We start from the raw sequence: 14,813 nt of genomic DNA on the forward strand, positions 1-14,813 counted from the left end.
CATATTTCATGAATAAAACCACTAGACTTGACTCGACTTAATTAAAATATCAATGCTGGAAAAATACAAAACCATAACATCGTAACAACCTTCATTTTTTTTTTCTTTTCTCTCTTAATATTGTAAATGCAACATGAAACTCATATTTACGTTATTGGATGACAACTTATGACAAAATTTAATTTGTAAAATTTGTATCAATGAAATAGTCATTACTGGGCATGGACGGTTTTTCCTTTGTTAGATCTAATTTCTTTTTTGTCCATAGTATTTTCTCAATGAAATATGATCATTTCACATGGATATTCAAATTGATTATATATAAGATTACTACAAAATTAAAACTGATTTGTTTATGTGTTAAAAAGTTTAGTGTTATACACACACGTACACCCACATGCACGCGCGCGCACACACACAGAAAGATAGAGAGAGAGAGAGAGAGAGAGAGAGAGATTTAAGGAAGTTTTTGTACGTATAAGTTTAGCGTAGCTAAGGCTGTAAATAAAAATAACAATAATAGAGTGGGCATGAAATATTGGATAGACAAAGTGGGAAAGCATCAATCCACCCAGAGAAAAATCTACAAGGCATCTAATACGTCTGTCCAGCTATTTTCATAACTCCTGCCAGCGAAGCATCCTTTATATAAAAAAAACAAACTAAGTAAATAGTTTGCTTTCAGTCCCAAGCAAAGTATACGTAACAACATCAACATTACAACATACATCACTCAAAAAAGAAATATTTTAGAAATACAAGATCTCAACATTTAAATTTACAGTGTTCACTGTGTAATATTGAGAGAGAGAGAGATTGAATACCAATGTTTTTTGGATATATTTTTCTTTAAACTGGTTAAGATATTATGAAATGATTATCTGGCTGCATATTCGACTACATAATTATAAAAGCATTTGACTATTTTTTTAACAATCCATATATGAAATTAATATATAAATTTTGATAATATAGTAGATTTGTAACATCAAACAACGTCTTATTTATGTTATAAATGGTTGTTTTAATATTATAAAAACAAAAAAAAAAAAACTTTTGTTGTATGTTATCGAAATGGCTTTAATTAGAACAAAGTAAATGTTGCTATGGTGATATATATTAAATTGATAACTTTTTGTAGTGATTAATTGCGTAGCCTTCACCCTTCTCTAAAATAGAATTAAACGGTGCCCGCTCTCCCTCGGGTCGTTACCTACCTTATCACACTCTTGGACTAAAATACCCTTCTATGTTTCTTGCAAAGACCAATAATTTACCTCTTTTTAGTTGACAAAATTGCCCCTAACATTTTTTTTTTAATTTTGTAATTTCCGCACATAATCATGCTGTGATAGTTTATTAACTTCTCCTCTGATTATTTCTACATTTATTGCCCCTTATTCATTAATTGGGTCCCACCTTCCTTCGCATTATGTGTCGTGCAAATCCTACTTGGGGGTTTTTTTTTTTTTTTTTTTTTTTTTGGCTCAATAATTGAGCCACTGAATTTGATGGGTACACGGTTAAAATTAAATTCTCTATTTTTTATTTTTCTCCCCAATTTTCTTGGTGTTTTGATTTGATATTATGATTCCTAACATTTGCTTTTCTTTCATTTTCACTTCAGGTTGCGAAGGTCTTTAAGTTTTGACTTGTTAAACCTTTTGGCTTTGAGAACATTTATTGATCCAAAAAGTCCTCACCATTTATGAGCAAATTTCTCCTTCAATGACAAAACTTTCATCAAATTTTGAACAAATAATTTGGGAAAGCATCTAATCCCATATAATCAGATCCTACGTAACCCAAAATATCTGCATTTTCTTTAGAACATCTTATTCATGTTCCCTATGTCGTTGGTTTCATTATAGGAAATATAACCAACGAAATGTTTAATTGGATAATTAAAAAAAAATAACAATTATATTCTTATTATTTCAGAATTATTTTTTAGGAGTAATATTAGGTTTTACATAGTAGAGATATACTTAATTTGTATACCATAACGCTATTGATTTTTAATCATGAACTATGCATACAGTTAATTTTTTATATATATATAAAAAAAAAAAAAACACATACACACAAAAGCTAAAGATTAGAAAGGAATTTCAAGAATTCTTATCACAATAACAAGTCATTTTCTATTGTAAGTGCATTGAAAAAGACCTCAAGATTTTGAAAACCAAACAACAAATGCTCTAAAATTAGCACAAGCTAGATAATTTGATATCACAAATTTATGGTTCCCACACTCAAAAGACATGTAGAGTCTCTTCTTAATTAAATCCAACAACAGAACATCCAAATAAATCAAAAGCTATATCAATCAAAATGGTCCCCCAAAAAAAATCACAATTATTTTCGAATCATGATTGATTGTATTAATCATAGCCATTAAAATTTGGATCTTATTTATTACGGTAGGTTTGCAATCAACTGAATTTGGACACCATTTACTTCTATTCATAAATGGCATGGCCTGTTAGCAAGACCTACATCTAACAAGTTTTTAATTCAATAGTGGATCCCACCTCAAAATTTGTCCCTTTTTTTTTAATTTTCATTTTCAAGATAAAGCTCATGGGGTGAAATTTTTTCTTTTGAATAATTATGAAATCAAAATAATTTCGTTTAGAACACACACTAGAATTGTCGCCATCAAAGTCGGCCTTCTTACGCTACCACACAGTCTCAACCAACGAGTTGAATCTCAAGACATGTTAATTTTTAAGCCATTTATTTGGAGTTTAAAATTTAAATTCTACTTTCCATTCTTTTTTCTTTTCAAATAACACTTATAATATTAAATGTTATGTCAAGAATCGACTTTAACAATATTGTCAGGATCTTATCTATAATCTTAAGTTTTGGATCAAAAAATTAATTTAGTATGATATCAAAGGTAAAATTACAAGTTTGATCTCCGACGTGTAAACCCTAATTCAGTTATTTTAACTTCAATTTTTCGGCTCACTCTTCCGTTTTCTTGGCTTTTGGTCCATGTACGAGTTCTCATTCTAAATTTCAATCCATATTTCACCTGAGGGGGTTTGCTAAACTTGTTTTTAATACTATTATTCCACTCTAATATGTAACTTTAGTTGTTTGATCAAACAACTCATTTAAATACATTTTCTTCCCCTAATGTTCGACAAACATTTAATACAAAAACTTGGTAATTTTGAAATTCATGAAATATCTTTATTGATATTATGAAAGTCTTTATAAAATTTTTCTTTTGAAAGTTAAAAAAAAAAAATTTGGAGATTACCTCTCCTAAAAGTTAACAAAATGTACTGCAAATCTTCCTATAATAGAGATCTTTGCTTATTATTATTATTATTTTTTAAATATAGGTTTGTCTGTAATTAGGTCAAATTCAGGGGGTAAAATAACAAATAACAACTTCCTTTAATTGATTATATTAAAGTAATTTTAAAAATAATTGTTTTCATGTCAGAAATGAAGAACCAAAATTGTTTCATTCAATCAAGGGCTTTTTGGGCAGATGCAGTATGCCCTAATAAAAGGAAAATACATTTTTCACAAACAACTAAAGATCACTAATCTGGATTTCTTTCAATGATTAAAGGTCAATCCGACCCCTGTTAGGGGTACGTAAGTCATTTCGTAACAAGAATAGGCAACCGCTGCTGCAACTCAAAATGTTGAATTGCGCCGCATTAAAAAAAAAACCTGACATAGCCTCATTATTTTATTCATCTCCAAAATGAATAAAAGAAAAAGTAAAAAAAAAAATAATAATAATAATAAAAAGTTGAAGACAATGAATAAAAATTTTAAAAATTTATATAAAGATATAAAGCTGACCTACATGAGTCGGCTCTTAACTAAATTTAGCTGGACAGACAAAAACCAACTAATTATTACCATCGTCTCTTTGTGGTGCTGTTGATAAATTTTTATTAAATACTCTTATTTATTTATTATTATTATTTTATAAATATATCTTTCTGTGCCTCTATTATTATTACCGAGAGACAGAAGCCCAAGTCACCACTCACCACGCTCTTTAGTGATTTTTAATCCACAATAAAAAAAAATAAAATAAAAAAGACTGAAGATTCCGCAGCTAAAAGAAAAGAGAAAAAAAATAATTAAAAATAATTTTAATAGATTTTTAAAAAGGAAAAAAAAAAAAAAGAAAAGAAAAGAAGAAAAGAAGAGCAGCTTCTTGAGATTGACAAGCAGATCCCACAGCTGAAATAAAATAATAAATTCAGCGTACAAGCCATCTTCATAAAACCCTTTTAAAGCGAATTCACCCTTCTTCTTCTTTTTCTTCTACTCTTATTTCTCTTTTGTGACATAATTTTTACTTATTTATTTTTCCCTTCCATTTATTTTCTTTCGTTGCTGTAACCGTTACAAGGAGGAGGAGGAGGAAGAGTCCAAGCTGCTGTCCCATCTATGCTTGTAGGGGAGGCAAGTGTATCTGGTGATCTTGCTGCCGCCACCACCGCCACAGCCACCGCCACGGCAACGGTAGCTGCCAGAGAGGCTGAGAATGAAGGAGGTGGTGAAGCTGCTGGGAGCATATTTGGCAGCTCAAATTCTGGTGAAGATGATAAAAGTAGGGTTCTGGATGAAGCCGAGAGAGGTTTCGGAGGGAACAGGTGGCCAAGACAAGAGACTATGGCTCTTTTGAAAATTAGGTCAGATATGGACGTGGCCTTTCGTGATGCTAGTGTTAAAGGTCCATTGTGGGAAGAGATTTCCAGGTGAGATTAATTAATTATCAATTGAATTGATTGTTGATGATAAGTATAATTAATTCAATTGAATTTTGAGCACTTAGGTCGAGATCTATGAGCTGAATTTTCTTGAAAAGTGTTTCCTTTTTTCTTCTTTTGATATATTTTTGAGCTTCCTTTTCACAGTTTATGCTTATTCAGACAGTCACATTGATAGTAAATTAATTTTCGGTTATTTCATTTTATTTTATTTTACCTTCTTGTTTCATTTTTATTAAATATATAGATATATAAAATAAAATAAAAATTGAATGCTTATTTTAAGAGAATTATGCAGGATCAAAAGAAAAGAATCAGAGTCAGAATTTAGATTTTTAGACACTTGTGATATTTGTTTTGTTTCGCTTCTGCCGGCACTGGCCTTTTCCAACATATTTCATAGGGAGTAGTAATAATCTGAAATTGTGTTTATATGTATTATATATATAACGGCAGGTTTTGTATGTACTAGTTATTTTCAATATCCAGGTTAACTTCAGAAGAATTGTAAAACTTTCTTTTTATCTTATGTCTACAAATTTACCACTACTGCAAATTTAAACCTTGTTCCTAATTCAATGAATAATCAGTCTGAATTAATGCATGCTTATGTTCATTTTATGTGTCAAATGCTCTTAATTCCAATGTATTTTGATTCATTGCTGAATCTGATAGAATGGGATAGTAACAGAAATGGAGTTTGATCAATCTAGTTTTAAATTGAACGTTTTACTGTTCTGTTGCATATATTATCAGAAAGCTTGGGGAGCTTGGTTATCATCGAAGTGCCAAGAAATGCAAGGAGAAGTTTGAGAACGTTTTCAAGTATCACAAGAGAACCAAAGATAGCCGAAGCAGCAAAGGACAAGGCAAAACTTATCGGTTTTTTGATCAATTAGAGGCTTTTGAACATCACCACCCACCACAGCTTCAATCTCCATCACTAAAGCCTCATCAAGCCTCAGTGTCGGCGGCGGCAGTATCAGTGGCAATGCCGGCGGCTAATAATCCTCCAAGCAGCACTACCATTGTTCCATCAACAACAACACAGCACATCACAGTACCCCACTTAACAAACCTGACAAGCAGTGGTGCGATTCCGTCATTTCCATCAGCAGCAGCAACAAACCCTACAAATTTACCCCCACCACAAGCAACGACAAATTATCCATCACAAAGCAACATCCCATCTTCATTTCATAACATATCACCAGACCTGCCATCGAATTCGACATCCTCATCGACATCATCGGACTTGGAACTGGAAGGGAGGAGGAACAAGAAGAGGAAATGGAGGGACTTCTTTGAGAGGCTGATGAAGCAAGTGGTGGACAAGCAAGAGGAGCTACAGATGAAATTCTTGGAAGCTATAGAGAAGCGCGAACATGAAAGAATGGTTAGAGAAGAGGCTTGGAGAATGCAAGAAATGACAAGAATCAATAGAGAGAGAGAAATTCTAGGCCAGGAAAGATCAATAGCATCAGCCAAAGATGCTGCTGTCATGGCTTTCTTGCAAAAGTTAGCCGAACAGCAAAACCCCGGCAGCCAAGTTGTTATAAGTACTAGTAATAACAGTATTCCTGCTCCACCAATAATATTACCTCCAGTCCCCGCACCCGCACCAGTTCAATCACAGCCGCCCCCACTGCAGCCAATTTCGACGCCAGCATCTGCACCGCCGCCGCCGCCGCCGCATCAGCAGCAGCCTGTTTTTAGTATAGAGAGAACGAAAACGGATAACGGTGGAGAGAGAAACAATTACACGGGAGGAACAAGTTCATCAAGATGGCCTAAAGTTGAGGTAGAAGCGCTGATAAAGATGAGGACAAGTCTTGACTCCAAGTATCAGGAAAATGGACCAAAAGGGCCGTTGTGGGAAGAAATATCAGCTGGGATGAGGAGGCTAGGCTACAATCGGAGTTCCAAAAGATGCAAAGAGAAGTGGGAGAATATAAACAAGTATTTCAAGAAAGTGAAAGAAAGCAATAAGAAAAGGCCTGAGGATTCCAAAACGTGTCCATATTTTCATCAGCTTGATGCTTTGTACAAAGAGAGGAATAAACTTGAGACGTCGTCATCAGTACTTTCCAATCAACTACTCAAGCCTGAAAATTCAGTACCATTAATGGTAAGGCCGGAGCAGCAATGGCCGCCGCAGCCGGAGCATCAGCAAGATGATCAGGCTATGGAAGATATAGAAAGTGACCAGAACGTCGAAGAAGATGACAAAGATGGCGATGATGATGAAGAAGAAGATGATGGGGGTGGCTTTGAAATCGTACCAAACAATAAGCCAGTGAATTCAATGGATGCAAATGAGTGAGTTCCAGAGTTAAGTCCAAGAAGCAATTATCTGGGGGCATTTTTCCTGAAGAGCGTAGCCGCCATTGCCGACGGCAGCGGCGGTTATAATAGCGGTGGGGGAATATTTGGAGTTAAGTATACGCAAGAGCATGCACATGGGCGGTTTGTTGCTAGCTCATGGTCTGTGGGATTATATGTTTATTTATTATTTTTATTTTCATAATTTATTTATTTTTTTGGGCTAAATAAATAGGTTGAGGGAAAGAGAGAGTAGAGAGAGAGAGAGAGATTCAGGTTCCACAGAATAAAAACAAGCAGAAACTAGCGTTGTATTTTTGTTTATTTATGTTGTCAGTTCATGGTGGTATAAATGTGAAAAATGGTGACTTTGCTTTTGTTCTGATAATTTTGGCTCAGCTTTTATTATTATTATTATTATTATAACATTTTTAATGTGCCTGCAGAGAAATTTTAGAATACGTCGGACATATTACATCAGTCAATCATATAATAAACAAATGATATTGTGTCATGTGTTTATTTATTTTAAAAATTAATATTTTACCGTTAGTTATATTAAATTCAATCACACATGTTAGTTATATTGGTTTTAACGTTGCACAGACTTTCTTGTGTGGTAAGAGGAAAGGTAATAAAATTTTGATAGATGTTACAGTGTTGCAGAATTTATTGATTTGATTTACAACTACAAACTATATTTTAATATTATAAATTACAGTATAATTTTTGAATTAAAATATATGTTCTAAAATACACTAGTATATATAAAAAGGTTAAATTGTGGGGATTTTTAGCCAGCTCCTTGCAATTGGAACTTCCCCACACAAGCGGGCAGCATCACATGCGGTAATGGACTTTTAATTTAGAGGGTCCACAGGGGAATCTTTCCAGTTTTTTCATGGAAAGGGAGCTATTTACTCATTCACAAACAGTTTCCTTTGTATCAGCATCAGCTGCTAATTAATTATTAAATTTGGTGCCCACTGAATTCATTGTGTCAGTACCTAGAAATCGATTAGGGATTGCAGTTACAGGGGGATTACCTCGTTTGCTTCAGCGTTTTTTTTATTTTTACATACCCTCTTATTCTTAATTAAGAAAAATAATGCGAAAATATATAATAAAACGAAAGATACAGTGCTTCTCTATAATAACTAAAGCTTGGAGTTCGAATATGAATCGCTATTTAATTTATAGATCAAGCTTAGTTTACGGGTCTAACTCATACCTTCGGAGTTTGAAGATGTATCGAACAAGGACTTTAACTCTTATACCATGTTAGAAAAAGAACTTATTAAATCTATAGAATCCAAGCCTAAATGCCTAGTTCATTGACAAAAACTAGCTAAAAAATTAATAACTATCTCGAGTTTATGTAAATAATCCGACAGCATCCTCGTTCAACGTGAGATAGTGTCCTAACATAATCTAAAAACACACCTAAACTGGTGGTGGGTAAGTTCGAGCAATAGTGTGAAAGATAGTGGAATTGAATGAATTACAAACTATAAATTCCAATCCCCATAAATCTTTTTAACGGACAAATGCAACGAATTGTATTCCTCCCATAGATGCGAATCTAATGATATTTCTTGACATGTCCTACGTACATCAATCCGCCGAGATACAGTTTCAACTTCATCATTTCTTAGGGTGGATATTAATGGTGCGTTTGGGATTGAGATTAGGCAGTTGTAACTTGAAAGCTGTAACACTTAAATATTTAGTAAACATTAAATGCTGTAATTTGAAAGTTATGTTCATATGATTTTTCACTTGTACGATGAAAAAGTCATTATATCTTTAATAATTTTGTCAAAATTATTATTTAAAATTTATATTTACTACATATTATTAACTTTTGTTCTATAGTTACAATTTCTTTTTTCTTTTTTACTGCAGCTGTAACTTAAATGTTACAGCATCTTAATTCCAAACAGGACTTAGGTGGAGTTATTTCGAAATCGAAAATTCATGTATAATCAACCTCATATTGTTGATTCAAAAAAAGAAAAAAAAAGTTTTGTATTGTGCCTTTGAGAGAGTCTTTTGGCCATTTAGTACAGCTCACGCAAAATGCTTGATTGATCTTATAACATTGCATTTGCAAGCATTATCTTCAAATGAGTTATACAACAAAGATCTAGTTAAAAGTGGGGGGAAAAAAGGCATAAATCAATTATTTATCAGAAAGCTAGCTACCTGTCCATTATATGTGTCCCTTATTTGGCATTATATGTGAGGCATCAGCATTTCCTTTTGACTTGATGTCGATGATGATTGATGAGTGTATACCCTACAAATTCATGCAAGGTCTTGATGATGAAAATGCTGCAAATGTTGCCCACTAAAAGCTGCTGAGCCCCACGAACGCGAATTGATTGCTGTGAATAGAGATATTCTGCTTTCGCCGCTAACAGTATAAGACAATAAAACCGCTTGCTTCTATCACATACACACCCACAAAAACAAAAGTTTCATCTTCCTTTCTTATGAAGACCGGGACAGCATCTTCAGCCTCTGCTTTAACTTATCACCAACATAGATAGCTAGGAATCCATATTAGTGAAAAATGAAATCATGAAACAAAATAGAGAATGAAGTCAACGATGCTTGGTTACTCGGCTTTCTTTTTTTTTTATCATTTTCTGCAAGCAATTCAGTGAACTGGACACTACAATAAAATCTATAGGTAATTTTTTCACTTTACTCGAACAAATATTTCACCGTGGGAGTGATCGTTGTTAGGGTTTCCTTGAGGTAAAATAAAATGACTGTAATTTATAGTTGGAATTAATCATAATTAAATATCAATTGGCGTAGATTTTTAAGTATAGATTTAATCTAATTAAAGTCTTGGGTGGATGTGTTGCTATAAAAATTAAGAACAAAATTCTGGAATATTTGGTCTTAATAAAATGATTACGTATGAGAAACCAAAGAACAAGACTAATCCATGTATATGCATAGCTTCTTCATGTATAAAGTTTTTGCTCTCATAAGAGAATACGAACATCTTAACAAAATTTCCTGCATTTACGTATGTCTGCTGTGTGATTATCGATCGTGTGAATGCTTCAAGGAGAACTGGAAGTTGTTCGTTGCTGTTGCTGTTTTGTTTCTCAAGCTTCATATTGATATTATAATTAATATTTATCATTTCTTAACTTCATTTCGAAGAAATTAAAAAAAAAATCATTCTTTTAATGTAAAAATAAATATTTACTCTACACATATAATCTGAACAAAAAGGCTTTTTTCTGCAGACTGTAGCATGCGGTCTTTGTTTGAATGCCAAATGTGGGCATTTCCGAATGCTATGTGCTATTTTGTCTGGCTTTTGATATTTTCGGTGCCCCTTTTAAATAGTAAATAAATAATGAAAACAAAAGGCAAACATTTCTTTTTTTTAGTTAAGGGTTATATATATTTAAAAATAATAATCATTACTATAATACGTCCAATAAGTCATTTGCATACATACTTCATTTTTTTTTTAAAAAAAAGGCAGACAAGAAAATGCTGACGGTCTGCCCGTTGAAATGCATAAAAGAAACCATCAGCTTTAATAAACCTAAAGGAAAATTGCATTCATTATTATTATTATTATTATTTTTAAAGACGTCCATTAATGTTAGAAATTATTTCTTGCATGCATCTTAATAATGTCATAACCAGTAGTTTCTAACATGTATTTACACGAGGCCAAACTCAGTTAAATGAATCTCATCTAAGAATCATGCTATTTATACGATCGCTATATCTATTTATATTGTCCTTGAAATCTGAGGTCATTATTTTATCGAATGTTTTTAAGATTAAAATTATATTTTAATTTGATATAATTTTAAATTGGAACAAATTTGATGAGCACCAATTGAAAAACTGAGAATAATTGAGTATATTTTTACGAAACAAATACATTTTAAGGGTGTTCATTAGTTTTTTTTAAAAAAAATATAAGAACTAATTGAACAATTAATTCAAATATTAGGAATCAAAGGAGACAAAGATAAACTGGGCCATGATTGACATATATATGTGGTTCAATCTAGTGGACTTGGCCTGAGTTTACATTTTAGGTCCAGACACCCGTATCCCAAGCCGAATAGTATTCCCCACTGGTTTCCTCAAACTCAAGGTAAATTTTTTTTTTTTTAAAAAAAAAGGATAAAAAGATAAATGCTAGGATTTTTGAGGAGATGTACGTATTTTAGCCACTGATAAGATACTTCTTTTTTTTTATTTTTTTTTTGAATTGCTGATAATATACTTCTTTAAATAAGTAGGTTACAAGTAAATAAGTCTCATTTAGGTTTTACAATAATGAACTAAAATTTCGTGAATTAATGTGAATTCTTTTTCATTTTTTTACGCACTTTCAGAGTGATATGAATACTCTAGTAATGTTTTATTCTATGACAAATACCCTTCTGTAATGAGCAATTGATCGTTATGATTCGGTTGAAGTAAATAAATAACCCGTCATTATTATTTTATATATATATATAGCACAAATACTCTCTTAACCACCTTTATGTGATTGTATTTATTATTACGGTGGGATATTTAAATCCATAATTTTCCTCTCCACACCCATTTTGTCAATAAACCTATAATATAAATTTAAAAAATTAATTTTTACTCTATAAACCCCCTTAAAATCCAAAAATAGCCCGACATTATTTACTACTACCAGCAAGTGACCAACTAGTCTTCTTCTTTCCTTTGTTTTCTCTACTTCTTTTCTTTCCTCGTTTTTATACGGTGTTAAACGATCTAAATTAAAGATATTCGAATGGGCCTGACCAATTAAAGTAAGTCTTTGGAGATTAATTTCTTGAAAGAATGCGATTCAAGTTAAATCAATTTGGGAGAGAAATTACATTCCACAGCCAGTAAAGGAACTCACACAATATTTTCACTAAAAGTTCTAAAATGATAGAATGAAATTCTTTATTCTGAATTGATTTAGTTTTTTTATTGTTTTACCCACTTTCAGGAAGGATTAGAAAGCCACAGTTTATGCTGAATTTTTGTTCAATTTAAAAAAAAATGGAAAAATAAGGAAAAAAACCCTTAAAGGTAATATTGGTGTAGATTATATTAGTAATAAAAACTATTATAAATGAATGGGTATAGAGAGTATTTTTGTGGGTTTAAATAATTCCAGCGTTATTATTAACATGTAAAATTAGGGATATTTTTCTCACTCCGGACGTGTACGATAAAAAGGTTTACTTTCCTATAACTTTAGAAAAGTTTGGTAATTAATGGCCATAAATATTAATATGCTAAGTTCATCAATAATATAATTATTCTAAGCCCACACCCGACGAGTAGGTATCACCGAATACTAGTCTCTCCAGTTCCTTCAATAGTAAGCGTCAGCCATCAATAAGGAATTCAATCCATTAAAATATTCAATTCTCTTCAACCCGATGCGATTTGTAACGAAATATGAGCAAATAGTCCATTATGTTGGAATGTTTATGAATTATTGATGATCTTTAATTACAGGTTTCTTCAAATATAATAATAGCACTTATTTGCAGGCCGAAGCCAAAAAATTGGGTAATACAGGACAACACAATAACAATAATTTAAAAAAATAAATAAATATGAACTATATGCTTATTGGGCAATTATGTAACTATATAATTTCATTAAATACTAAAAATTTTATATACAAATTTAAGAGAAAATAAAAGTCTATCAAAGTCAATTATTGTATATTCTGATTTCCATACAAAAATTTTATATCTCAACTAATATGAAATTTTTATAATGAATCGGTGAGTAACACCAATTATTAAAAGATAGTACAAGTATCAAATTAGTAGTAACTAAATTCATTTACAAAAGAAAATATCTCTTGTGCACTTTGCACTTTTTTGTCTGTTAAAAAAGAAATGGTTTGAGTGATTGTTACCGTCTTGGTGCTTCTAGAAATGGCAAAATCCTCCATAGGTTTGGGGCCTCATGAGACTCCACCCCAAATGAGATGAATTTTAAATAATTTTTAAAAAATGGGGTGTGGAATAAGAGAAAAATAATTTTTAAATTTTTAATGGGACGGGGTTTAGTTTTGTACTCCTCACCCCAATCCCCATTATATATAAATATATTTTTTTAATTTTTGTTTAATAATTTTTGTTTAATCAATTACAATGTTAATTAAGAAAATTTCTTTTTATCTTTACTTGACATAAATTGGCTATAACTAAAAGAAAACCCTACAATATAATTTTTATTTAACCAAAAATATTGTTATATTTTCTTTTCTCTTTTAAGATACTGCTCTTTTCAAACATTTTTCAATTTTGATATCATTTCAAGATATTATTTCAAACATTTGAAGATTTTTTTAAAATAATTTAAATACTTTATAATATGGTAATTATTTTTTTTAAGTTTTTAAATTTTTATTTATTAAAATCATGTATCTATATCTACTATAAAATAAATAAATGGGGAATGAGGTGGGGATGGAAAAATCATACCTCACATGGGGATTTCCCATCCCCACCTCACTAAATTTATTGAGGAATGAGGCGAGGAATAGAGGCGAAATTTTTAATGGGGTGAGAAATGAGATAGGCCTCTTCATCCCCACCCCATTGTCATCCATAGGTGGTTCTTGTTCTTTTTATCTGTTGATCGAATGAATTTTCTTTTTCTTTTTTTAATTGTGAACATGAATCATGCATGTTATTAGGTATCTGTAAAAGTAATTTTAGTGGAGGTCAGGCATTATTAAGTCAACACAAATCTACAAAATTTTATTGGGTGGATAATTGTGAAAATGGTGTAAGCATGGGACAGGGTAGTAGAGTGACGTTAAAGTCACAGTTTCCAATTTGAGATGAGCTCAATCAATTAAAACCTTATCCTATCCATGGAAATAAAACTGAACAAAAGGATAAAATTTTTGTGTCCGACTTATGATAGGAACAGAAACTTTAAGTAATCATCTTCCAATGGAAAATACTGTACATATAATATGTTTAATATAATATATCTGGTTACATATCTATCTGTTTCTTGCTGGTATAGTTATCACCACTCAAAATTTGTGGGCCATCTCTCCTTTATTCTATAATGGGTATGCATGCTATGCACCATTAATTTTCTTTGCATCCAAACGAAGCTGGGAAAATTAATCATATTGCATATTGCTAGATGCATTAACGCATAGAAAGGTCAAAAAGATATGAATACATCAAATTCGTCAATCAATTTTGGGAAGAATTAATTGGATTTATATATGATTAAGAGAGGAGCTAGAAGCTCGAATTTATGATAAAATGATGAGTCGGTTGATCAATATAAAATAATTAACCATTATCAATGGCTATGTGGAAAGTCAACACAATCGATATATTAATAATTTGACACATTATTATTACCATTATTAGGGTTACAATTATTATTTAAGATAACTTAGAAGATTCTTCTTGGTAGGACCATTTTATATATATATATATATATTAATTGCTTATTCATGTGTGATGTTGGCATGTTATGGAAAGAAGCTAGCTGCAGCTTCCTCTTCTCTCTCTTTCATGTTGGTGACAGACTGGTATTTACCTTTTCTTTTTCTTTTTTTTTTGTTGGCTGAGTTATTTTATTGCTGAAGTTTGAAGTTGCAAGTAAATATTCTGAATTCAATCAAAAACAAACACTACAAACCATTTTCCCCATTTACAAGTAACAGCCGACGAACAGAAA

At 31.6% G+C, this 14,813-nt stretch overlaps 1 protein-coding gene across 1 annotated transcript; it reads left to right on the top strand.

The window, feature by feature from the left end:
• Positions 1-4,189: 4,189 nt before the first annotated feature.
• LOC102612744 (trihelix transcription factor DF1) lies at positions 4,190-7,467 on the top strand. The gene is made up of 2 exons (XM_006472990.4): positions 4,190-4,745; positions 5,514-7,467. Exons 1-2 carry the CDS (start codon positions 4,435-4,437, stop codon positions 7,078-7,080), a joined length of 1,878 nt encoding a protein of 625 aa, XP_006473053.2. The 5' UTR covers positions 4,190-4,434; the 3' UTR covers positions 7,081-7,467.
• Positions 7,468-14,813: the final 7,346 nt, after the last annotated feature.

The sequence above is a fragment of the Citrus sinensis genome, chromosome 5 (assembly GCF_022201045.2).
Source record: "Citrus sinensis cultivar Valencia sweet orange chromosome 5, DVS_A1.0, whole genome shotgun sequence".
In the NCBI taxonomy this organism is placed as follows: Eukaryota; Viridiplantae; Streptophyta; class Magnoliopsida; order Sapindales; family Rutaceae; genus Citrus; species Citrus sinensis.

Coding starts and splice junctions, on each gene's coding strand:
- LOC102612744 (XM_006472990.4), top strand. CDS start 4,435: ATGCTTGTAGGGGAGGCAAGTGTATCTGGTGATCTTGCTGCCGCCACC. Junction 4,746..5,513: donor TTGTGGGAAGAGATTTCCAG/GTGAGATTAATT, acceptor ATATATTATCAG/AAAGCTTGGGGAGCTTGGTT.